Source organism: Danio rerio, chromosome 8, assembly GCF_052040795.2.
Source record: "Danio rerio strain M-AB ecotype USA chromosome 8, GRCz13ab, whole genome shotgun sequence".
Taxonomy (NCBI): Eukaryota; Metazoa; Chordata; class Actinopteri; order Cypriniformes; family Danionidae; genus Danio; species Danio rerio.
The window spans coordinates 54,253,862-54,281,755 of NC_141028.1; the positions used below are offsets into that span (position 1 = coordinate 54,253,862).

At 35.4% G+C, this 27,894-nt stretch overlaps 2 protein-coding genes and 1 long non-coding RNA gene across 17 annotated transcripts in view; 1 reads left to right on the forward strand and 2 right to left on the reverse strand.

The window, feature by feature from the left end:
• The window catches only part of acot7 (acyl-CoA thioesterase 7), a 151,773-nt gene extending 145,657 nt beyond the window's left edge, over positions 1-6,116 (reverse strand). For 7 of the 15 annotated variants that reach the window (XM_087263188.1, XM_087263190.1, XM_087263189.1 and 4 more), the window contains exon 1: positions 5,965-6,101. In XM_087263188.1, coding sequence (XP_087119314.1) covers positions 5,965-6,014 — 50 coding nt within the window. In that variant the 5' untranslated portion in view covers positions 6,015-6,101. 15 annotated transcript variants of the gene reach the window in all.
• Positions 166-27,894, forward strand: LOC147842864 (uncharacterized). The gene is made up of 3 exons (XR_015498540.1): positions 166-1,412; positions 1,558-3,596; positions 27,610-27,894. It is a non-coding gene; the product is annotated as an uncharacterized LOC147842864 (long non-coding RNA).
• Positions 7,376-8,667, reverse strand: hes2.2 (hes family bHLH transcription factor 2, tandem duplicate 2). The gene is given in 3 exon segments (NM_001045353.1): positions 7,376-8,165; positions 8,279-8,366; positions 8,456-8,667. Coding segments are annotated over 3 exon segments (519 nt in total). The 5' UTR covers positions 8,582-8,667; the 3' UTR covers positions 7,376-7,860.

Below are 27,894 nucleotides of genomic sequence, written 5' to 3' on the forward strand. Positions count from 1 at the left end.
TATTTAATTACTCACCTTTGTGTCATTCCAATATTCTAAAACCTTCGTTCAACTTCGGAAAAACAAACTTAATTTTTTTAGATGAAATCCGAAAGCTTTCTGACCCTCCATAGACACAAATGTCTCAAGATATTTAAAATCCAGAAAAGGAAGCAAAAACAATATTATGCAATATTATATTGTGAATATACATTAAATTAGTCAGTACTGATGCCAAATCCGGAGCTTATCTAACAAAATAACTTACAATAACGATCCAAAAATTAGTACACCTAAAATTAAATCTTATAGAAAAATATTAAACACAAATTTAAAAAAAGAGGAAAAATCAAGAGAAGACAAAAAATGTAAAAAAAAATATATATATATAGTTGAAATTTTGCAGGTTGTAATTTTTTTAATTATATAATTGTATTATCTTTTAATTTCCAAATATGTTTGGTGACTAAAATATTATTTTAATAAATATATATATCTGTTTAATAAATCTGTTGTTTAAATGCACCAAAATAAATTGCCTATATTCACAGAGAAATGGATAAAAATATTCATTTTCAAAAGGGGGTGTACTGAATTATGCTAAACACTGTAACTAATCATTTTACAGTGTAATCAAAACACTCGTTTTAAAGTAAGTGCAATCAGTGAAGCAATGAACATCTGAGCTCAAAGTCTTTTGCTTATACAATATTTACTGACTTCTTGCCAACCGACATTACAAGGATGTGCCAAAATATCACAAGAGTTAGAAAGATCGCTGTCAGTTTTCAGTGTCATTTGATTTAATCAAAACATGATTGTATCACTAACAGGAAAAACAAGATCTCTCTATTTTGCCTTTTCATTACACTTAAACTCTAACATTCCCCCCAAAAATAAATAAACACCTTTTTTATCATAAGCTAAGCTGCATTAAATATGAACAAGAATTTTATATACTGACAATGAACATGTATGAATGTTATTAAGAGATGCATTACTATGCTGTACAGTGAAATAATTTAAACTCTAAACACTGTTTTTGCTCAATTTATTTAATAATTTTCCCCATCACTGACACTATTAACTGCATCTGCCAAAACAAAAAGCTTAACAACCTACCTGAGAATATGTGGAAAATTACGAACACATCTGATATCCCTCAAAAACAAAAAGCCAGTGCAAATAAAATGCAACATTTTGCCTTTTTTGTAACTACACAGTAAAAAAGTTCCCTTTTTATCGTATAAGCTCTCACAAAATGACTCCAACCAACTAAGTGATTCACCCTGGTTACAAAGTAAATTTGGCTACCTCTGAGTAAATGTGGTATCTGTGCAACATTAGCAGGTAAATATAATGTGCAGTTATACTCGGGGATGGGCAGTATTTCTGATACAAGTATTTCAAATACGTATTTCAGATACAAAATAGTTCATTCGTTCATTTTTTTGCCGGCTTAGTCCCTTTATTAATCCGAGGTCGCCACAGCGGAATGAACCGCCAACTTATCCAGCAAGTTTTTACGCAGCGGATGCCCTTCCAGCTGCAACCCATCTCTGGGAATATACAAAATAGTATTTTATATTATTTTTTTATTATAGGGGTAATCAAACGGGTTTATGTTTTGTATCAAAATACTTTAATGTCTTGTATTTTGCATTTTAAAATACTATAAAATACTTTGTAAGAAGTACATGATGACATTATTAAAATGTGGCATCTGATTGGTGCTTTAGCACGTTTTGCTCAGACTTGAGATCAGAATAGAAAATTGATTAAGAAGGTGATCAATGATTGGAGCATGGATGGAAATTAAGCAACACACATAAAGAAAATAACAGACAAACGGCATGGGTATATTTGGGAGCAAGTCAACAATCATTGGAAAAGTATACTGCACAATGCTAAGACCAGTTATGTTTAATGGCAGTATAGTGAACAATGCAAAAGCCTCATTGCTTAAGAAATTAGATGGATTAAAATATCAGTCCTTAAGAACAGAATGTGGAGCCTTCAGCACATAATCATTCTCAGTCTCGGTGCTGCAGGTGGAAATGCAGAGGAACTTTAGAAACATAAAACACCTAAAGATGGTGCACTGGTGTTCACTAAGAGGGTAAACTGAGACTCTTCCCGTTAAAGAAGAACTGAAATCATCTTGGAATAATGAGTACATTGCACATATAATAGTAGCTTTAGATGGATGTGCTGATGTAGAAGCCAAGAAAATAAGACAAACAACATTAAAATAAGTCCTACAGTAGCGATTCTTACAATACTTCATAGACTGTTTCAGATGACAGTAACTGATCTGCAGGTGCAGTGTACAGTTAATGAAGAGATGTCAAAGTGCAACAATACAGTATATTAGACACAAATATTTAGTAATACTCCAGTCTACTCTCAGGAAAAAAGGTGCACAGTGCTACAAATAATGTTCCTTAAGGAACAGTTTTGTACCTTTGTAAAAAATTGTACCTTATACAGAACAGAAAAGACCTCTTATGATATTTTTCTGTACCTTTTATGGTACAATTGAAATGACAATACCTTTATTACAATATCTATGAAAATAAATATGACTGGAAAGGCAAAATGATTTATGAATAATTTCCATATTAACACATCTTTTAATTCATTTAATCATCATTTAAAGAAACTCATAAACATTAATAATTAAGTTCTATAATATAAAACAACTGGTAAAAGAAAACTGTAGATATTGTAAACTAAACATTTAAGGCATTTTAATAAACATTTGGTGAGCATTTTCTGATAAATACAGTTTCATTATTGATATCCGAACCTTTTGGCGTTTGCTTTCCACTACGCACGTGAGCTGGCAACAGTCCTGCATATGCAAAGTTTTCATGCAGATATGAAAAAATGCATATCTAGTTACAATACTTTTGCATAATTATATTTCTATTTTAAAGTTAAGTAAATTAAAAGGAGTTTTAAGTGATTACAAAGATATTGTGTGAAAATTACAGAAAAAAAAAGTTTTATATTATACATGGGAGAATGTGTTTCTGTAGCATTTTTGTTAAAAAAAAGTGTTGTGAGATGTTTAGCAAAAAATAGATTCATGTTAAAGTGTTTTTTATTCTTTATTTTAAATGGAAAAGATGCATTTACACATTTAAAAAAAACATTGTTTAAAAATGCATTTGATGTTTTATATTTACTGAAAATAAATTGACCCATTTTGTATAAGGCAACGCGGTGGCGCAGTAGGTAGTGCTGTCGCCTCACAGCAAGAAGGTCACTGGTTCGAGCCTCAGCTGGGTCAGTTGGCATTTCTGTGTGGAGTTTGCATGTTCTCCCCGCATTGGCGTGGGTTTTCTCCGGGTCCCGTTTTCCCCCACAAGTCCAAAGACATGTGGTACAGGTGAATTGGGTTAGCTAAAATTGTCCGTAGTGTATGTGTGTGAATGAGTGTGTGTGGGTGTTCCCAGAGATGGGTTGCAGCTGGAAGGGCATCCACTCTGTAAAACATATGCTGGATAAGTTGGCGGTTCATGGCGCTGTGGCGATCCCAGATTAATAAAGCCAAAAAGAAAATGAATAAATGAATGAATGAATAAATGGATAAAGCAAAATGCCTTTTAATAGTTCTATTTATTAAAATAAATAGGTTTGTACCTTCTTTGGTACAACATTGTACCATTTTTTCTGAGAGTGTACAGACTGGCCAAAAACTCCAGACTCCCATTACATAGCAGATGCACGATGTGTATGAAGAGTTTATTTGCAAAAAGATATAGCATGTTTTATGTTGTGCATTGAAGAGTACAACTGCAAAAAACATGATTTATGGAAATGACTAAAACTGGACGTTTCAGGAGTTTTCAGACATCATGTTTTTTACATTAAGTATTGAAGATATCAATTAAAAACATCTACATATATTGAGCAAAAAAAAAACTATTTATATATCACTCTTTAAAGATAAGACTGTAAAGAGATTGTTGAAGTTTTACTGGCCACTTAACGGAAACAGAATGAAGATAAATAGTACTATATTCCAACTCATTCTCTGAATTACATGACTTTTACAGTGATTAAACAGATAATTTTCAAGACCAGATTTTCTGCATGGAATTTGTACAAAATGTATGCTAAAATGAAAGAGAAAGTTAGTTTAATGGAAAAGGGATTGATCTAATATGCCTATTGATATGATATGATGCGAAGAAACGTCCTTTGTGAAAGTATTATGAAGTATTTTCAAAATACAGTATTTTATTTTGATACATGTGTGGCTGCTGTATTTTGTATTTTATTTTGACACACATAAAGTTGAGGTATTTAGTATTTTATTTTAAAATACATTTCAATGTATATTTGCCCTGGTTATACTACTGATGTTGCTATTTGAAATAATAAGAGGTTGGTGTAACCTTTTTATACATGATATATATTAATCATGATAAAGAATAATCTTGTAAATACATGGCAATAGTTGTTATTAAGAATACAGTACATGGAGTGGGAAACTTCTGTCGAAGCAAAAACTCTAAACTTAGCATACAAAAAATATACTGTGTGTAAGAAAGAAAGAAAGAAAGAAAGAAAGAAAGAAAGAAAGAAAGAAAGAAAGAAAGAAAGAAAGAAAGAAAGAAAGAAAGAAAGAAAGAAACCTGATAATGCATTCTGAAGATACAAACCATTAAAAATAAAATTAAAAAAATTGTTTGACCACATAGTAGTGACAGTTTAAACGTTTTAGCAAACTAATAACTTTGTTTACAATAATTAACCGGTTGACCTTGAGTCAAATGTGACGATACGTAAAAAGTTACAAATTACTACTACATGTTTGGTCGTCAGAAAACTAAATTATAGATGTCTAACAGTTATATAGATGTATAACTGTACTTGTGTAAACTTAGCAATTATGTGACTTTTAAAGTCTTTGTGTCATTCTGTCCGGACCACTGTTAAAGCGCCGGTTGGTGTTGTCACATGACAATAATTGCTTTTCTCACCGATGATAAGAATGAACCAATCACAATCCTTCGGAGTAGGTACTTGAGTTCTGTTTACAGTCATTACCAACGCGGGTTTTCGACAGCAAAATCAGGTACAAGCTACAGTATCAAAAGATTATATCATGTCGCATTAGAATACTTCACGCAAATAGTTACACAAATTAAACAGACCTCGACGTAGAACTCATTCTGGTCCCCCAGTTTTGTTTCCACAAAAGGTGGAAGAGTCTCTGCCTCATAGCGCCATTTAACGTTACTAATAACATGTAGACTAGCAAATCCACACGATTATACTAGTTTGACAACAAACACAAATTTTCATCTCTCATGGAATTTACACACGTGGTTGACTCAATTGCGTCATTTGCACATGCAGGCTGTAGCTACAAGCACAAGAGGGCAGTAGCTGGAGCGTCAAATGACAAGAGAAGCAGTCTGCAAAACCGCGCTAGTAACATATCCATGGACAGACTTTTAAACATTTAATCGTGAAACAAAAATTAATAATAATTAAACGTCAAAAATAATGCGAAGGAAATATCACTAATATCATTGCGACTGTATTTTATGCTCTCTATATTAGGACCAAGTCTTTCTTAAGTATCATCATCAAAATCACCGAATCTATTATACTAAACTGCCCCGTGTGTTTGTTGAATATGTTTGCCGTGAACACCTAACTAACATGTGTTGCCTTCTGCTCTCCATCAGCATCACTGTTGAGGTCATCACATACGACATACGATGTGCCCGGCATGAACGCCGTGAAAAAATGCACCAGCATCCCGAATCTTGCATTCAGTCATCCGAAATAAACAAAAGTACATGTTTCGTTCATTGTGAAACGCGTTAGTGACATCTAAAAATGATAAAATTCGATTTGTAAAGCCGGCGTCGGATTATAGGGCCGCTTCATGTCGGAAGTAGCGTAATTCAAGACCCATTCATTGAGCCCTTAAAACACTGTCGCTACTTAAGAGCCTCTTACCTGCATATCTGGATGGACGGTGTCTCCTGTGCATTAGAAACAGACATCATGAGTTCGCGTGGAGGCTCGTGTTTAACAGCGATTCCGTGTGTCGTAATGAAATGGACTGAGTCAGGCGGAGCGAGATCTGCAGGTTTGAAGGGTAAATCGATTGGTCAGACTACTTCCACTAACGTTAGTGTGGTAAAAGGCGCGGTGAAAAGCGGACTGCTTGTTAATAATTTGAGTGGTAAACAATAATAGTTTATATATACATAGGAAGTGTTTATAGATAGAGATAGATAGGTATACTTAACGTTAACAGAAGTAGGTTACACTTATAAACAGTTATTTGTTGTTGTCTGTATACAAACATGCTATTCACTTTAGCATAAAATGCTAATTTATTTAGTCGTTAGATTTAAAAAAGATGTAAAATTTTGTATATCTTTTACACACATTTCTTGTTTGAAACATATTGTCACCGAAAGGTGGCGGCATAGACCAGGTTTTAGGGTTAAGCATCACCTTATGATTGGACCCAAGCTGAAGCAGCTGCCATTGATTAATATTTGCATTTATTTATTAGTTTCCCCCTTTCTTTTTAATAGAACGCCACAGTGCGTCTGTTTGTTCAATGCATTCTGACAATGTTATTATATATAGGCATCTGTTGCCTGTTGAATAGATAGTTCACCCAAATATTTAAATGTACTTATTTTTACTCACCCTCACAAGAGTTTATCTGTTGGACACAATATATTTTGAAGAAAGCCGAACACCATTGACATTCACAGTAGGAAAAACAAATAAGGCAGTGGTTACTGGTTATTTTTCATCTAATTATATGTGTATATGTTTTAAAAAAGAAAGAATCTCAAGAGGAGGAACATGTGAGGGAGGGGTGAGTAAATTTTGGCAGAATTTGACATTTTGGACTGTCTCTTTTATATTTATTTTTGCGCGCCAAAATCTTGTCATTGTTGTTTTTGGAGTGTCATCTCTCTGCTTCATATACAGTTGAAGTCGGAATTATCACGCCCCCTTTGATTTTTATTTTTTTTTACTTTCTTTTTTTAATATTTCCCAAATAATATTTAACAGCACAAGGACATTTTCACAGTATGTCTGATAATATTTTTTCTTCATGAGAAAGTCTGATTTGTTTTATTTTGGCTAGAATAAAAGCAGTTTTACATTTTTTAAAAGCCCTTTTAAGGTCAAAATTATTGGCCCCTTTAAGCTATATATTTTTTTCTTATTGTCTACAGAAATGTTTTGGGGAAAAATCTTTCTGTTAAACAGAAATTAAGGAGAAAAATAAACGGGGGCTAATAATTCTGACATCATCTGTATGTGTCCTAGCGCTGTTAGAGCTGCTAAACCCTTGTTTTATTTGACTTGTTCAGAAACAATGATGCAATGAAACCAGTTTTGTAGCCCACACATTTTATTATAAAATATAACATAATACATAAAAACACATTAATGTGTAAACATAATATACATAGCTCATCCCAAAAATAGAGATACTTTAAGTGAAAAACACAGAGTGTTTACTATTAAATAATCTGCAGCAACACGAAAGTGTGAAGTGCAAATATCTTACATTTGACAACCCTTGGGGTTTTACTAAGGCGTTTTCAAGAGCCACCGACGATTTAGCCCACGGAGGGTAATAAATCTAACCACGTTATTTACCGGTTACGCGCGGGATCTTTATGAAAACAAAAACAATTTGAACGAGTCTGTTCCATTACTTTAACTGTACTGGAAAAAAACCAAGTATACAATACTTATACGCAATTTGATGATTCGTGTTCACCAAATAAATGTATCAAGAGGCTACATAAAATGCAAATATGTACAACTTTAAAACGGCTTTCATCGCAACAACAGTCTTTTTGTATGGTGAGTCTACCAAGGTCTCCAGACTTCGGTGATCAATGGCACAGGCTCAGGTCGACTGAGAATCTCTTGTTTTGGATTTGTGGATCTTGAGCTGCTCGATTTCAGATTCTGAAGTTTTTGTTGGATTTGCGACATCATTCTGGAGCTCTGCGCACAGCAGTTCTGGCAGGCTGGTGTTTTGGGCATCACCGAGCGCTGGATGAAGTCGTTTACGCGGTGGCGAGTCTCTGAGTCAAGGCTGGTTTGCGGGAGGCGCGCAGAAACGCGCTGTAGGCAGGTTGTGTACCCCTCCGTGAAACTAACTGCGGTATCTATAAACAAATAAAACAGACAAATTAGTTTTTGAAACTATCATATAATTAATTACAATAATAGTTGTGTAGATAAAAAAAAGAAAATAGCTACATCTTAAAAAAAAACCCACCTTTAGACGGAGTGGTCTGGATATCAGTCAGGAATCTGACGGTCATCTCCAAAATATCGGCTTTCTCCAGTTTAGAATAACGGCAGTTCTGTAAAAGAAAACAGGCAATGGTAAGAACAAGCGTAAAACACAGCAGGAATTAACGATAAAGGCTAGTATAGGACAAAACAAACTTACGTCTTTGCCTGTGAGAGGGAGAATGAGCGCTTTTAATCGGTCGAGGCTGTCGTTGATGCGCGCTCGTCTTTTCTTTTCCAGTAAGGGTTTCAAGGTTTTTCTTAGTTCACTTGCTTCTTTCCTCATGGCCACGGTGCGGGGCGCACAGGGCAGAGCAGATACAGCGGTGGCGCTGGGAGTCATGTTGAGCTTGCTGTGAGTAGATCGTGTGTGCCGAACTGAGGATCCGCGCGCGCTTATATCCCTGTCCTGCGCGTCATGGAAACGCCCCCCACGCTTCAGACAACTCCTCTGCTCAAATAACTTTAGACTATAGAACAAAAGGACGCGTCTGTAGCGTCTATAAATTATATTCCTCTCGTAATCTCCTTTTTTGAAATCAATATTTATAAACCAACGTTTCTTGCTTATATGTATAGGATATTTTATCTTTGGATAGCCATTTGTAAACTTTTGTTGAAATGTACATTATTTTTGACTGCTTGAATTTGCAATTCGTTTATTTATATGCATGTGTTAGTATATTTATATGTTTATATATATTTACTTATATATTACACAAAGTATGCTATGCATTACTCTTTTTATACTGCTTTCTCCAAATGTCCTTTTCATGGTTGAACACATATTTAAAGCCTGAATATTGTGTTGACAGTTTAAATCTTAAATATTTAACGTTATATACTAATGGTAATACGATTTCTATTGTTCCTTCATATAAACGCTTGCAAAAAAACATGTTAATGAGAAGAAAAGGGATGCTGGTGACGCGTAAGGACACAGGATTGGGATCCAATTTAGGGCGGGATACGCATTCGTAATTTAAATAAAGCAGACAGATTCCCAAGCCACGCCGTTTTAACTTAACATCTGTCTCTAAATTTTGATGAACAATAGCTTTTTTCTACTCTCTTTTGATGACGTAGTGTTTACACCTGTACCTCTGGCGTTCATTGGGAGGGGTTAAGCGCACGCGTCCCCCAGCAGACCATATTGCCATGCAAACCCATATGTGATCTCTCACACTCAGCAAACAATATTTGAAAGTATATTGTTTGAATACTCATATAATACAGGTGGATGTGTTTGTTTTGCATCATGGAACGTGCGCTATGCAAAAACGCACATAGCCAACGTTTGCGCACGCACGTCTGTATTGTGTTATTTGATGTTACTTTGTCTAATAAATTTTAGGATTTTTTTTCTGCATGGATAAAACGTTTGACCAATGAGGAGTCGTCAGATATTTTCAGCTAGGAGTCTTTGGAACCCCATGGGATCCACGCGTCCAGCACGCGTCATGGAGAGAGGTCTCCAGATGGCCTTCTCTCAACCAACCCCCAATTTTAATGATGCTATAACTTGTGCCCCTCATCTTTCCATAAGTTCGTAGTCTCTAGTTGTTTTCTAAAAGCATTTTGGCGTCGTTGACCCATCTGTATGGTTTTGAATTACAAGTGATCAAACAAAAGGGAAGCGTCGTTCGGTTGTTTTGCGCGCAGACATGTCACTGTCGTTTCCATGTTTTATTGAACAGCCCATTTGGTGAATATGAAAATCACCATTAATCTTATGCGACTTGTAGCATAATTTATACCACATTTTATAATATGCAAATAAATGAAGAACGTGTTTAAAAAATATGACTTAAAGAGGAAGCAAATCAGGAACGCACAATCCCAGGGAGGATTGAAGCGTTTTTCCTTTTTAAGATTAAACATGTGAACATTTTTTAGTCACACAAACATTTAACTTAAGTGTTATTTTTTGTTTGCTTCACCAATACAGTTGCTAATAAAATGAACACAAGGGTGCGTCAGAGTTGCGATCCGCAATCAGTACGTGCCCTGCACGCGCCCTGTTCCCCCATGGGTCCTTTATTTGAGGAGCGTGTCAGCCAGTTTTTCACTTAAGATGCGTTCAGTTACAGCGCTTTTTGTATTTTAGCGTGGGTGCCCCATCTGTGCCATCATCATAGCGTAGACTCACACAGAGATCTTTTGTCTATCAACTCATTCCAGTACGTGGGAACAAGATTTTGAGGAGTTACGGAGCAAAGTAAGATGAGCTGCGCGCAATCCACACAAAACCCTGCTCGAAATCCCCATTGAAAACGAGTGGGGGAGGTTACCGATGGCGGTTAACGATTTAAGCATGTTAGCACATTATTCTTAGTTATTTTTTGTTCGTTGCTGTGAGATCGTTAGCCTACTTCAGAATTTGATTGTGGTCTGTGGTTGTGCTTTGGTCTAAACACATTACTAACAGAAACGTGCAGTAAACGGCTTTCAATTAGAACGAAAATGTTCAAGAAAACAATGCACTTCGCGGAATATAGTTTAAGGGTTTAGAAAATATGGGTTTTGCCATGTTGCCTTAGAACACCCAGTTTGATAATCAGAAAAACCTTTTTGTAAACAGAAAAAAATACATACATGAATATTCTTAGTGTGAAGAACCATCTAAAAATACAAAGAACCGTTTTACAATGAATGTTTTGTGGAATGGAAAGGTCATTTAGATGTTAAATAGTCTTAAAGGAACCACCAATGCCAATAAAGTGTGTTTGCCCCTTATCCTCATTCACTATGTACTTTGTTGAGGCTATTAGTTTAAAGAGATAGTTCACCCAAAACTGAAAATTCTGTCATCAAGCACTCATACTTCATTCAAACCTTTAAGAGTCTCTTTCTTCACTTAAGCACAAAAGAAGACATTTTGAAAAATGCTGAAAACCTGTAACCATTGACTTTCATAGTATCAGTTTTTTCTAAAAATGAAAGTCAATGGTTACCGGTTTTCAGATTTCTTTAAATTGTCCTCTCTTGCATTCAACAGAAGAAAGAAACTCAGGTTTGGAACCTCTTGAGGGAGAACAAATAGTGAACATATTTAAATTTTTAGTTGAACTAACCCTTTCAGTTTATGTAGTCCACTTGACAGAGTTTCGAAATGGAATAAAAATGGAAAAGCGATCAACAATAACAGAAAAAATAAACAGAAAAAAGCATAATCAAAACAAAAGATGACTTGCAGTTGATTTAATCTGTGACTGCAAATAAAATAATATTAAATCTTTAAAGATCTCAGCATGCATCTTTACATTTATTCATTTAGAAGCTCCTTTTAACTAAATCAACTTATAAACAAGAAAAACAAGCAATAATTAAGGCAAATAATCACTAAACATGAATAAAAACACAAAGTTGTCACTATTGTTTAAAAATGTCAGAATAGTAATAAATAAGGAGTAAGGAAAAATTGAACTTCTGCCACTTTTTAACAACTTAACACATATCCACTTCCCCAGTCTCAAAATCACAAAACAAACACCCCTAACTCATCTAGTAAAAAAATACAAGTTTTATAAACACCGTCTGCTGAATATCTGCTGATGCTTTATTCTAATGAACAACAGAAGTCATTCTGACCATTACAATCTTTGCAGATACATGTTGGCTTATTCTGCTAACCCTAAACTAACAGCCTACACACTCAGAAATAAAGGTACAAAATTTGTCACTGGGGTCGTACCTTTTCAAAAATACCTTTAGGGTTCACTTTTGTTTTACCTTTTAAGGTTAACTTCTGTATCCTTGATGTGAGGTACACATTTGTACTTTATGTATTATTATGCACCTTTAAGGACTTGTTAGAGACAAAAAAAAAGTACCTTTTGAAAATGTACCACCACAGTGACCGATTTTGGACTTATATGTCTGAGTACTTAAAATTTACTGCTTATGATCTACTAAATCTTCACTTTTTTCACATTTTAATGTTACAGCTTTATTCCTTAATGGATGTAATTCCTTACTTATCCTCAAAATCTACAAACAGTACCCCAAAACGACAAAATTAAATACCTTTGTTTGAAATCTTTGCAAATTAAAATAAAAAAAAGTTTTAAAAATCAATCTTTGCCAACAAATTACACCCTGAAGTATTTTTAAGTAATTTTTGAGTAACCCCTCAAACTCCATTAGGTTGTATGATCTCTAGAGATGTTCAGGTCTCCATAGATGTTTAATCAGGTTTAGGTCTGGGATCTGTTTGAGCCACACAAGAACATGCACAAAGTTGTCCCATGCATAACCTTTTTTTATCATCTTGGCTCTGTGCTTATGGGTCATTCTCCTATTGGATCATGAACTAGTCAGATGTTCAGAACACTGCTGTTCAGAACACTGCTTTAGGTTTTCATTAAGGATGTCTCTGTGCTTTAATCTTTTCCTCCATGTTTCCCAGTTCCTGACGCTGAAAAACATTCTGGTTTTCTCCAGACAAAGAGTTCAACCTTTTATTTCATCAGATCAGAGAATTTTGTTTCTCATGGTCTGAGAGTTCTTCAGATGCCTTTTGGCAAACTGTTTGGCTGCCATGTGCCTTTTACCGAGGATATTTCCATGCAGTCTATGATTGGTGGATTGTTGCAAAGATTGTTCCTCTTGAAGGTTATCCTGTCTTCAAAGAGAAACACTGGAGCACTTACAGAGTGACCATCTGGTTCTTGACTGGCTAAAACCCAATCTGAATGCGACTATAGTTTTCCAAACGTTATTTTTCAAAGCTGACGTCAGTCACTTCATGGGTTCAGACACGACTAACATTTCTGTGTTCATTGTGAAGGTTGGGGTGTCTGTGGTTTACATGTGGGCATTGGACAAGATCGTGTTCAGGATGCATTATATACAAGTACATAACAAGAATATAATAAAAAACTGCCACTGAATTCATGTTTAATAAATGTTCAAGTAATTTTGAAATAAAGTAGATTTACATTTAAACTGGCTTATTGTTTATTGTTTTATAAACCCACTGGAATAAATAAGTTTTAATTTATATAATTTCCAAGGTAATTGACCAAAAAAATTAAAGTACTCTTACCTGAATTAATGTTAAAGCTGCCAGTCTTATTAATTTACGTCATTTGGCTTTTTGATTTAATTTTTTAATTTCTTTTCAGGGAAGCAAACACATCTACATCCATTATTGGTGCATAGAAAGCAGAAACCTGAATAATGGCCTGTTAAAGATTGCATGGAAGTTCACGTTAAACAAAACAAAATGCATTTTGGACAAACATTTTCAACAATCACAGTCATTCGCAAAACAATTTGCTCTGGGATTTTAACAGAGGTCATATGAGATGTCGGAATAGGGCTGCATTTAACTTGGCTGTCTATCCAAGCAAATTTGCTATGCAGAAACATTCTTTTTTCCGTTTTTGTTAATGGAAACATTCATTCATTCTTTCATTTTCTTGTCGGCTTAGTCCCTTTATTAATCTGGTGTCGCCACAGCGGAATGAACCGCCAACTTATCCAGCAAGTTTTTACGCAGCGGATGCCCTTCCAGCCGCAACCCATCTCTAGGAAACAACCACACATACACACACACACTCATACACTACAAACAATTTAGCCTACCCAATTCACCTGTACCGCATGTCTTTGGACTGTGGGGGAAACCGGAGCACCCGGAGGAAACCCACGCGAACGCAGGGAGAACATGCAAACTCCACACAGAAATGCAAACTGAGCCGAGGATCGACACAGCGACCTTCTTGCTGTGAGACGAACGTGCTACCCACTGCGCCACTGCATCGCCCTTAATGTAAACACCACATTTTTAAAACACCAGAAGTGAATCTTATGCTCAGCGCTGAGTGCTCAGACAGTTCTCATACACTAGAGAACTGTGATTCGCACAAAAGCTCATACAAGAGTCCTGGTGGTTTCAGTCTTCTTTCATTTATGGATGATGGAGGCCACTGTGCTCCTTTGCAATCTTCAGCGGTGGAGGACTTTTCTGTACCCTTCCCCAGATCTGTGCCTCGACAGAATCTTGTCTCAGAGGTCTACAGACTGAATTCCTTGGACTTCATGGCTTGGTTTGTGCTTTGTCATCCACTGTTGATTGTAGGAACTTTATAAATCATGCTAATCAACTGAATTTACCACAGATGGAAACTAAACTAGTTGTAGAAACATCTCATGCATGATCATCAGTGGAAAAAGGAGCACCTGAGCTGAATTTTGAGTGCCATGTCACACTGCACTTAAATGCAAACTCGTGTGACAAGTTTTGCATGTCGATGTGTTTCAAAGTTCAAGCTTGGTGAACTCTGACTTGCATCATGTGATTGCATGAGCCATTAGAAGATTAAAATGAAAGTCGGGGAGGAGCCGAATTCTGAAGCTGTCTTCATATAAATTTAAAGGGAACAGAGACAATAATTTGGTCTACAGTTTATGAGCTAATCGGAAAAGATTTAGGGGGGCTGAATAGAAATATAGGGGGGCTACAGCCCCCCTAAAATAGGCTTAGTGACGCCCATGATCATTGATAGAGAGTGTTCTTATATATAATATTTCTAATATACAAATACCCTAAAACTGTTCCCTGAACAAGCTTCTCAATAGCCTAAACCAGCATGTTAAATAAATCATCCGACTCAATGTTTGCTCAGATAATGTTTGCAAATCCCATGCATTCTTCTCTGCAGCCACCATAATCAGGTCATTCAGAAAGGAGATCAGCTCTTTTTTTTACACTGCATTCTTTTAAAAATGTGCAAAATTTGTTAAAATACTAATTAATGCTAAAAATACTTGCATTTTGTAGGTCTTCTTGATTACCTTGAGAGCCATGTTGCCATCTAAATGCACTGTAAAAAAAATCCGTAATTTTACGGTTAATTTCTGGCAGCTGGGGTGCCAGAAAAAAAAGTAAAATAACGGCTGTTAAAATAAAGAAATTTACTGTAAAATAACAGACATTAAATTACAGAAATGTACTTAAATTAAAATTTCTGGTAATTTTCTGTAATTCAACCTGTTGTTTTACAGTAAATTTCTGTAATTTACCGGTTGTTATTTTACGGCTTAATTCTGGCACCCCAGCTGCCGGAAATAAACTGTAATTTTTTTAAAAAAGTGGATTGAATTAAAACAACAAAATTCAATGTAGTAATGTTCAACTTAATTATTATTTTTTGTTTAAATTTAACCCAAGGTATCATCCTTGAATCATTTTTTTCAGTTGCATTTCTCATATCCCTTCATTAGTGTTGTCCTATAAAAAAAATCTTTATTTGAATGGCTGTCTGGAAATTCCCCCTTCCACTATGCTTCCAACCAAATGAGAATCGAGACACCCCTACCCCTTCATGTGAATGCAGGCAATAGAGGAGTGGGGGAAGGGCTATGGGGTAGAACAATATCTGGCCTTAGCCTTTCTTTTAATGACTGTGCCCTTCAAGGTAACCAAATATGCATGTAGCAAGTATACAGAGCACCCATTGAGCGCAATTCCAAAAGGGTCAAAACTCATAGCGAACACACAGTTGTGCTACATGTTGTAGGCCTATTTAAAATCAGAAGCAAAGTTGAAGTCAGAATTAGTAGCCCCCCTGAAAATATTAGACCACTTGTTTATTTTTTCCCCCAATTTCTGTTTAATGGAGAGAAGACTTTTCCAACACATTTCTAAACATAATAATTTTAATAACTCATTTCTAATAATTGATTTATTTATTTTTTTACCGTGATGACAGTAAATAATATTTGACTAGATATTTTTCAAGACACTTCTATATAGCTTAAAGTGACATTTAAAGGCTTAACTATGTTAATTAGTTTAACTAGGTAGGTTAGGGTAATTAGGCAAGTTATTGTATAACAGTGGTTTGTTCTGTAGACTATCGAGAAAAAATATAGCTTAAAGGGGCTAATAATTTTGTCCCTAAAATGGTGTTTAAAAAATTTAAAACTGCTTTTATTCTAGCCGAAATAAAGCAAATAAGACTTTCTCCAGAAGAAAAATTATTATCAGACATACTGTGAAAATGTGCTTGCTCTGTTGAACATTATTTGGAAAATATTTAAAAAGGAAGAAAATAATTTGAAGGGGGCTAATAATTCTGACTTCAACTGTACATACAAAGCATCTATTACAAAGGTTTTGGTGCAGGTCTTTTCAGTTTTATTACAATAAATTACTTGTACCTCAGAAGCAAATGACAAAACACGATGTGTGTAAGCTTTTGGAGATGTGAAATGCTCTTTGGGAGGTAATAATACTGATCCACTTTGACAAACTTTGGCTGAGGACATTTCAGATGTGGTCGAACCACTGGTTTATCCATTTATGCAGTCCCGTCGCAAGGTTTATTTTATGCAATAGTTTAAAATGGACATAAAAATATGTGTGTGGAATCATACCTTTTGTCTTGGTTCAGCCATTTGAAGTCGTGGATTTCTTCATGGACAGTGCACCTGGAAAGTATTCATAGCGCTTCACTTTTTCCACATTTTTTTATGTTACACCCTTATTCCAAAATGGATTAAATTGATTTATGTCCTCAAGATTCTAAACACAATACCCCATAATGACAATGTAAAAAAATATATTTTAAAATTGTTGCTGAAAAATCACATGTACAGACGTATGCACAGCCTTTGCTCAATACTTTGTTGATGCACCTTTGGCAGCAAGATGAACCATCGCCTCAGTCTGAGGTCAAGAGCACTCTGAAGCAGGTTTTCATTCAGGATGTCTCTGTACATTGCTGCATTCATCTTTCCCTCTATCCCCTCTAGTCTTCTTGCTGTTGAAAAACATCCCCACAGCATGATGCTGCAACCACCATGCTTCAATGTAGGGATAGTATTAGCCTGGTGATGAGGTGCCTGGTTTTCTCCAAACGAAACGCCTGGCATTCACTTCAAAGAGTTCAATTTTAATCTCATCAGAATTTTGTTTCTTATGGTCTGAGAGTCCTTTAGATGCCTTTTGGCAAATTCCAGGCGGGGAGTGTCCTCCGTCTGGCCACTCTAACATACAGCCCTGATTGGTGGATTGCTACACAGATGGTTGTCCTTCTGTAAGGTTCTCCTCTCTCCACAGAAGAACGCTGGAGCTCAGGCAGAGTGACCATTGAGTTATTGATCACCTGCCTGACTAAGGCTCTTCTCCCCCGATCACTCAGCTTAGATGGCCGGCCAGCTCTAAGAAGAGTCCTGGTGGTTCCAAACATCTTCCACTTATAGATGATATAGGCCACTGTGCTTTTTAGAACTTTCAGAGCAGCAGAAATGTTTCTGTAACCTTCCCCAGCCTTGTGCCTCAAACAATCCTGTCCTGGAGGTCTACAGACAATACCTTTGTCTTCATGCTTGGTTTGTGCTTTGACATGCACTGTCAACCCTGGGACCTCATATAGACAGGTGTATGCCTTTTCAAATCATGTCCAGTCAACTGAATTTACCACAGGTGAACTCCAATTACCTGCTGAAATATCTCAATGATCAGTGGGAACAGAATGTACCTGAGCTTAATTTAGAGCTTCACGGCAAAGGCTGTGAACACTGATGTACATGTGATTTTATTTAGGATTTTTATTTTTAATAAATTTGCAACAATTTCAAAAAATCATTTTTCACATTGTCATTATGGGGTATTGTGTGTAGAATTTTGAGGAAACAAATAAAATTAATTCATTTTGAAATAAGGCTGTAACATAAAAATGTGGAAAAAGTGAAGCGCTATGAATACTTTCCAGATGCACTGTATATGCAATAGTTTAAGAAATGTTGTGTTTGAATATGTGTAGTAGGATGACATGGTTTAGCATTTTTTCACTGAGCCACCATGCCGCCCAGTAACAATCAGTTATTTAGGACATACTCACACTATGCTATGCTAAACCATGCCCAGGCCTGTTTCCCGGATCGTTTGAGAAGTGTGAGTGCGCTGAATCGGACTGAGCGCGGTTCATTTGGGCTTTGGCGTGGTACACTTGTGAGTGCAAAACGCACCTAAGCCCGAAACTGAAAGCAAGATGGGACTGTTTCATATGGATTTATTAACCATTCTTACTGTTTAATGAACGCAAACTGTCGTAGTTTATTAAAGACGCAAACCCCTCACTGCACGACAGCTGCGCACCTTCAGCAAACCTCCTAATTCTTGCAGCATGAGGACTTTATGACTGTTTATGAGCGTCAAAAGTGGCGGATCTGTTCTGCGAAATATTTGACTGTGTGTCACTGCATCTCGAACACCTAAAACAATATAACTAGAGAAATCTCCACTGTGCTGAGCGAGATCGCTTCTCTACTGAACAGCACATCATCGATGACGTAAGCGTGCTCAGGCTCGAATGTAATGTGAGTGCGGGCCATCGGGGGAGACGGGAGGGGGGACAAGCGTGCTTTGGCCCGGTTCAAGGCAACTGTACATAGTGTGAGTACGCCCTTATAAATGTTTCTTCAGCCATTTCCTCAACCTAATAGGAGAGTTTTTTCTTGAAAGTTTCTGAGAAGAACCATACAACAATGCTTGTGGCATTGTTATCTTTGTGTGATCCAGCTTTACAGTTATATCCTGAGGCCTGAATATATATTTTTTTTACTTTTGCTAAAACACATTTGTTCACATTCATTTTCTCGCAACATCATCCACAAACTCAAAATAAATTCACTCCAAACATCAAACATTCATTCATTCATTAATTTTCTTTTTGGCTTGGTCCCTTTTTTAATCTGGGCTCACCCACTCATACACTACAGACAATTTAGCCTACCCAATTCACCTGTACCGCATGTCTTCGGACTGTGGGGGAAACCGAAGCACCTGGAGGAAACCCAAGCGAACACAGGGAGAACATGCAAATTCTACACAGAAACGCCAACTGACACAGCCGACACTCGAACCAGCGACCTTCTTGCTGTGAGGCGACAGCACTACCTACTGCGCCACTGTGTCGCCATAAACATCAAACAATCACACCCAAAAAACGTTTACCTGTCCTAAAGTCAACCAATTTAGCCACTGTGATAATATAATTATAGACATGGGTGTCCAAACTCGTGTCCTACAGAGTTTAGCTGTGAAAAGGGGCGGGATTAAACAAGATGATTAGACATTTTAAAAAGCAAGCTATTGGTCCATATTTAAATAGTTCTGTGCAAAGAGGTCATGTTTTGATTCTCGATTTGTCTCACGCAGTCAAGTGATGCAATTTCACAGTTCAGAGTTCACCAAGCTTAAACTTTCCAACACATCAATTTGCGAATCTTAACACACAAGCTTGCATTTTTAGTCTCAAGCATTTGTGTGTGTATTAATGGAAGTTTATGGGGAGAAAAGTCCAGTGTGACCTCAGCTTTAATCTGCAACCACAATTCAACACACCTGAACCAGCTAATCAAGCTCTACGTAGCATACTAGAAACTTTTTAGCAGGTATGTTGAAGCAAGTTGGCTAAATTTTAAGTCTGTGGCAGTTTGTGCAGCTGTGAGATTCTGAATCAATCCAAACCAGAGGCAATTTCACAGCTGTCTGTGTTTTCCTGTCTCATGAATGCAAGCTGGTGGTAGTGGGAGGATTGTTTAATCGATAATTCCACTTTTCTTAGTAAAGTTGTACTCCAGAAAGTTTGTAGATTCGATGTTGATCTTCAAGCTGTGTCATTTGAGCACTGTGCTGATCGGCTGAAGTAAAATTAAAGTATAAAATATAAAAAGCAAGAGGGCAAAGAGCAGAGCAGTAGGCAAATACAACAGTAACAGGAATACTGTTCCAATTGTGTACTGTAAAAATGCAGTAGAAATCTAAACAAAGCACGTTAAAGAACATTTAAAGTCAACCACAAAGACAATGAGATTTAGGCCTAATCACAATTCTACCCATTAGCCCTTCCCCTTACCCCTACCTCTCATTTTGCGCATTCCCGTGAAGGGGTATATGTGTACCAATTCTCTTTAGCTTGGAGGTGTAGACCTAAGGGGAAGGGGTAGATAGCCCTTCGAAAGGAGATTTTTGAGGACCACACTTGAAACCAACGAGTAAGAAAATTACCCAGAATACACCAGCCACTACGGCAGGATAGCTGCGCCTGGAAGTAAGGAGATCCACAAATTAGTATTTTTTGTCATTATTACCAATTTTTACAACAAACAAGCACAAGTTTTAATATATTCATAACTGCGTTCTTGTTTTACCGGCGCGTTAGAAAAATAAAAAATACGCTAAAATAAAAGACACAAAATTTGGCTATCTATAATCCATAATAATAACTCCTATACTGCAGTCTCACAACATTCTGACACTCGATGAATCTGGAAAACCCTGTCAGAAAAGTCTAGTGGCTGGGAATGGGCTTTTTACAGTGTCTCCTTTAATGTTAATGTTGTTTCTGATGTATTTACATTGATGAATATGGCCACTGTGTAAATGCACAGTATAGATACGATCTTGTTAGATCGTTATGATAACATAATATATGCCTTCAGTGATTTCTTGAAGATAAATGCCAAAAAATAAAGCAACTGGAATCACTACAGCAGTCACGATTGTCTGATCTCATATGAAGCAAGAGTTCACAATGACATATGATGACGTGTGCAGGTACTGTAGTGGTGTCCCATTTCTTAGGGGTAGTTTTTGAAGCCCTTCCCCTTCATACTCGGTTTTAAGGGCCAAGGGGAAGGGGTAGGGGTAGAAAAATAGATTTCGGATTTGGCCTAATTCTGGCCTCAGCATCATGTTTTAATACTACATCTGGCATGAGGCTTTTGCCCAGTTCATAGATTGAGGTAAACTTAGCTATATATTTACACATTTTAACTTTCACCTTAATAATACAATTTCAGAAATGTATTTTTTGCAAATTCTAAATAGCGAAATCAAATGAGAAGCCAATAACTACATTGTTCACTGTCAAATAAATAAAGTGCTAATGTTGCTTTAAAGTTACTTAAAGGACATGTGATTTCAGACCGAATATTCAAAGTGCCATGGCAAACAGTGTAGGGGGCATACCACAAGATGTCATTGAACGAATATGCAAAATATAAAACCAACTTTACCTCAATACCTAATAGACACATTGCTTTTTCTCATTAAAGATGTATTATATAGCACAGTATTACTGTTTGTTTCAGTCAATTAGATGCAAACTTAAAGTAACTGCTGTCTAAACAGTTAATGTTCATTTTCTCAAAAGCCTGTACATTTTTCTTGGTTTAGCAACTGTAATATTTCAAGGGGAACAACAATTGCTGCTTTTCATACTGGTTTTACAAAAAAAAAAGCAAATGGTTTGCAGTTAATTTAAGTTTATAATTACAACAGTTACACAAAATTCTCAGTTGCCCATGCTTGACCATGTTGAAATATTCAATAAGCCTATAATAAATGGGACAGATGGCCAGTCTATTGATCGCAGGGAACACGTAAACACTCCCCCTCATTAATCTCCAATTGACCTATGCTGCGTGTTTTTAATTTGTGGGGGGGGAAATCTGTGTACTTGAAGAAAAAACCCACATAGACATAGAGAGAACAATTTTTTGAGAACAATTTTGAAATCAAACCAGGATCTTCTTGCTATGAGGATCCAATGCTACCCCTTGCTGCCCTACAACACAAAATAATTAATAATAAAAGTATGTAAATAATAATTAAAAACAAAGATTATAAAAAAATAAGCATGAGAAAAGGAAAATAGGTGTAACAGTGAGAAGAGAGTGGATGAATTAGATGGATGAATAGATAGGGTAAAAAGATATGAGTGGAGAGGAGGAAGAGAGATGTAGTGGAAAAAGCTAGAAAAACTGTATGGACAGAGAGAAAGGAGACAGATGGATGGAAGAGGGAAGGACTCTAAAGGTTTTGTGATAGAGAACAAATGTAGATGTCAAATCACTATTTTTTTAGCGCTATACACCACAAATTGTGTCAAAGCAGCTTTACAAAAAAACTGGAAATACTACAAATTCAGAAAAGAAGTATTATCAGTTTCAATTATGATTTGGTTTAGTATTAATGTCGCTGTTGAAGAACCATGCAACCTAAACTAAGCAAACCAAAGTAAACTCATTTCTAATAACTGATTTAATTTATTTTTGCCATGATGACAGTAAATAATATTTGACTAGGTATTTTTTCAAGACACTTCTATACAGCTTAAAGTGGCATTTAAGGCTTATCTAGGTTAATAAGGTTAACTACGCAGGGGTGCGTTTCCCAAAAAATGACAAAAATTGTTGCAAAATTTTCATTTGGGAACGATGCAATAATGAGTGTTTTGTGCAAATTATATTGTTTTACACGACACACGTTTTAAAAAATCCAATATTAGTTTTGGTAATAACATGCACTTGTTTTTTTTTTTTTTTTTTTTTAAATGTTTCCCAAATGATGTTTAACAGACCAGGCTGTCTGATAATTAATTTTTTTCTTCTGGAGAAAGTTTTATTTGTTTTATTTAATCTACAATAAAAAACAATTTTAATTTTTTTATGAACCATTTTAAGGACAAAATTAATAGCCCTTTTAAGCTCATTTTTTTCTGACTTTCTTCAGAACAAACCACTGTTATAGAATAACTTCTCTAATTACCCTAACCTGCCTAGTTAACCTAATTCACCCAGTTAAGCCTTTAAATGTCACTTTAAGCTGCATAGAAGTGTCTTGAAAAACGTCTAGTCAAATACAAAAGCTACCACATTCTAATATCACATATAAATCAATAAATAATGAGATGATTTATTAAGAAATTTAATTTAATATTTATTAGGAACGGAAAAATTTGATTTTAATAATAATATTAATAAAATAATGATGATGACGATGATTTAGTGGGATATTGTTTATTTTTATTTTTTATTTTTTTTAAGTCTACTTTTACAGTGACACATGCATACCACTGCAGAAATGTTCTAACCAGCAGGCCTATGTCATATACAGTACAGATAATAAATATAAATTAAAAGCATTAACGTATGCTATGTTTTTTTTTTTTTTTTTTTTCACAAGCTTTGGAGACGTAACGTAAATTCTGCTTTTAAATAATAGGTCACCTATAGCTTTGGTCATAAGGCTGTGTTCAAAATGACATCACTGTTTTCAAAGTTCCCTGCAAAGGGAGCACAATTGCAAACATGAAGATGGCTAAAACTCAACTGTAAAAATACTTTGAAAGCAAATTACACCAAAGAGAGATAAGCTTAATGCTTTTTTTATTTTTTATCATTCCAAGTTTAAATGTTAGAAGGTTATAGGGCATAAGGGGGACGACTGGGAATAGAACACAGCCAAAAACTATGTTTCTAACTACAGATCCAGAGGTGTAGTTGCAAGCATACTAGTTTGCAACGCAGTTTGCGAATGTTTGTTGAAATGATGGATTTGGGAAATGCCAAATCAACGAACTATGTTTTTAACGACGCAACTTGCAAGCTTAGTTGGTAAACGATGGTTTCCAGAAACGCACCTAGGTTAGGATAATTAGTCAAGTTCTTGTATGACAATGGTTTGTTCTGTATCTGAAAAAATATAGCTTAATGGGGCTGATCATTTTGTCCCTAAAATGTTTTTTTTTTTTTTTTAATATAGTGCTTTTAATCTAGCCGAAATAAAATAAATAAGACTTTCTCCAGAGGAAAAACTATTTTCAGTCATACTGTGAAAATCTTACTGTTAAACATTATTTGGGAAATATTTTAAAAAAATAATAATAATAATAATTCTGACTTCATCTGTATATTGTTTATTAATGTATGTCAGTTTGTTTGAATACAGCAAAAATTTACATAGTGCGGTGTATTTACAGTTTAGTACAGTGTACTAAAGACAGTGACAAAATACAAGTTCAAAAACTAGTATGTCTTTAAAGCTCTGTTATTGTGAGTAACATACATGCAAAGGAAGAATAAGCTGTCAAATTAAATCATTTTAATTAAAAACAGATCAGAAGCAGATATGTGGTTGTTCTGTGACAACACAACATGCACATGCATGGCTTATTCATGGCTATCCATCCTAGGACTTTAACCCAAGAGTTGCTAATTTGGTCGCTAGTCACAATTTTGAAGTAAAGTCTGAAAAGTTGCTATGTTTAGTGATAAAGTGACCAAGTTGAAAGCACTGCAGAGTATGATGAGTGTCTTTCTTGACAAAGGTGCAAGTTCCAGTCATCTCAGATAAGTTGTTTTAAGGCTGGCCATACACCCTAAACACTCCTGGGTTGTTAAGGGTCAAATATAGAAGAACACAACTTTGGGTTTAAAAAATAAAGGCTTAATTCCTGTACCCCTTAGTCCTTACCCTCACAATACTTTTTGTTTTGCACGTTCACATGAAGGGGTAGGGGTGTCCCAATTCTCTTCAGCTTAGAGGCGTTGGTTTAAGGCAGGGGTGTCCAAACTCGGTCCTGGGGGGCCGGTGTCCTGCATAGTTTAGCACCAGCTTCTTCCAACACACCTGCCTGGAAGTTTCAAGTATACCAAGAAAGGGCTTGATTTGCTGGTTCAGGTGTGTTATATTGGTGTTGGAACTACAATATGAAGGACACCGGCCCTCCAGGGCCAAGTTTGGACACCCCTGGTTTAAGGGGAAGGGCTGGATAGCCCTTGAAACTTTTCCAGGACTACACTTGAGATTATAGGGGTACAAAAATTTTCCTAGAATACGCCAACTGTAGTGGCAGGAGATGCACAAGTGTAAGTATTTTGGGCATTATTTAGAATTTTTACAGCAAACAAGCATATGTTTTAATGCATTAATAACGAGGTTCTGTTTTATGGTTATGCTTTAAATTGTTTTGTTTTTTAAATCGCAAAACTTTGTGATAATCCATTAATATAACTCCTATGTTGTAATTTCACAACATATTATCATTATTTCATATTGAATATGGCCACTGTGTTTATAATACACAATACAGTTACATGCTTATGGCCACATATATTGTTTTGATAGCACGATATTGTTGTCTTCGATTTCCTAAAGATAAATAACAAAAACAACTGTAAACCACACAACTGGAGTAACTACAGCAGGTGCCATCGTCAATCTCGTAAGACGTAACCTCTGATGATGATGATGATGATGATGATGATGATGATGTGAGCGGGTGTTGTAGTGGTGTCCCATTTCTTAGGGGTACATTTTGAAGCCATTCCCCTTCACACTCTGCTTCAAGAAAGGGGGGTAGGGGAAAAATAGGATTAGGATTGTGTCATCTTGTGCTAGGCCTATGTTTCCTTTGGTCCTGACCAAGGTTAAAAATCATTCATTGTAGCATTTATCAGAAGTTTTTGTTCTGTTTTACACCAGACGATTGCTCTGAACCAATTGGAACAAACCAAAAAGCAGTCTCATGACAACAACCACCTCAGTCGTTGACCAGACGTATATCCTGAACTGCATTTTGTCCGAATTATTGCATGGGAAACACCAAAAAGAAGTAATTAAATACAGAGAAAACAAATCTAATTAGTTTATCAATTAAGTTATGTGTATTAAAATGAAATGACGCAGGGAAAAAGTATTGAACACATGAAGGAAACAAGCTGTAGAAAGTCAGTGAAAGCTCAGACAGTGGCAGCAGCTAGGGTGCCGGAAAAAAAAAATTACATAAAATAACGGCTGTTAAATTACAGAAATTTGCTGTAAAATAACAAACATTAAATTACAGTAAATGTCTGTAATTTAATGGCCATTATTTTACTTTTTTTCATACTTTTTTACAGTGCATTTAATCTTTATTGTTAATTATTGTGGAAGTCACGGTGGCGCAGTGGGTTGCCCAATCGCCTCACAGCAAGAAGGTTGCTGCTTCAAGCCTCGGCTGGGTCAGTTGACATTTTTGTGTGAATGATTTAATAAATGTTCTTTCTTGTTTGACATAAATATTGATTGTAGCCACAAAACTCCATCATAGAAATACATTTCAACTTCAACTGGTGGTCAAACTCTACCAAGTCACTCTCTGCACTAAAAAGAAGATAAAATACACTTATTTTCCACATTTACTCTCCTAATTCAGTGACATACCAGGCATGCTTGGTACTAAATATTTATTGGCAGGTTAGTTAAAGAGATTTTTCACACAAAAAATAATATTTATTCATTATTTACTCTCCTTTGGTTCCAAAATTTTAAGAGTTTCTTTCTTCTGTTGAACACAAAAGAATATCTTATAAAAAAAATTGAAAACATTCAACCATTGACTTCCATGATAGGAAAAAAAACAAACAATGGAAGTCAATTGGTTACAGGTTTTCACCTTTCTTCAAAATATCTTCACTGTGTGTGTTTTTTTAATTAAGTGAAAAGATCATAAATGCTTGATATAAAAGACATAGTGAAAGACAGACTTTCCAGTTTTCCCTTTTAAACTTTCCTAACAAGATAATAAAACATTTATAAATAATAAAATAGGGATAAATAGCATAACTTAATAACAATAATAACAGCAACAATAGTAAATGTAAAGAAGTAAATAAAATAACAATAATAAATAAATAAATAAATAAATGAATGAATGAATGAATGAATGAATGAATGAATGAATGAATGAATGAATGAATGAATGAATGAATGAATGAATGAATGAATGAATGAATGAATAAATAAATAAATAAATAAGGAGAAAAAAGAAAGCGGGGAAGGTTGGAGGAGGTAATGTCAATGAATTAGATCGAACTAATCAGTGGACAAACGTAGAAAGGAATGAAGTGTTGAATGAAGAAATGAGTAATAAGGGGTTTTTCTTTTATCACAAAAAGATCCATAACTGGCAAAGTGAAAATGTCTGATCTTTTCTACCTTCAAAAAGTACATGGTGTCCACAAGCACTGCTCAGAAAAAAAGGTACATGTGGTACAAATAATGTGCCTTAAAGGACAGTTTAGTATCTTTGTGAAAGTTGTACCTCTTATGATATATATAAAGTGTTCATGCAGAAATTTTAGTATTGTAAAACTAACCAAACATTGTGCATATCTCGTTACAATACTTTTGCATAATTCCATTTCTATTTTAAAATTAAGTTCATTAAATTAACTAATTAAATGAAGTGATTACAACGGTATTGTGTGAAAATCTGGGGAAAAAATTATTATATTGTACATGGGAGAATGTGTTTTTGTAACATTTTTGTTTGTTGTGAAATTTTCAGCAAAAATAGATCTTTTAATTTATGTTAAAGTATTTTGTATACTTTATTGTAAATGGAAAATGTACATTTACAAAAGAAGAAACTTAAAAAAAAAAACATTGTTTAATAAATGTATTTGATGTTTTATATTTACTGAAAATAAATTGACACATTTTGGATAAAGCAAAATACCTTTAAACAGTTCTTGAAGGAACACATTTGACACTGTTAAAGTACTAAGTGTCTTGTCTCTGTCGTGGTACCTTCATGGATCAGATTTGTATCTTTGATTAAGGTGCAGGTTTTATAAACCAGAGGTATACATTTGGTTTCCCATGGTACAAATCATGTCGTTAAAAGAACAAACTGCAATGATACAAATTAGTTTCTTTGTCTTAAGTTACAATTCTGTAACATAAAAAGGTACTGCCACAGTGACAAGAGTTTGTACCTTATTTGGTACAACATACCTTTTTTCTGACAGTGT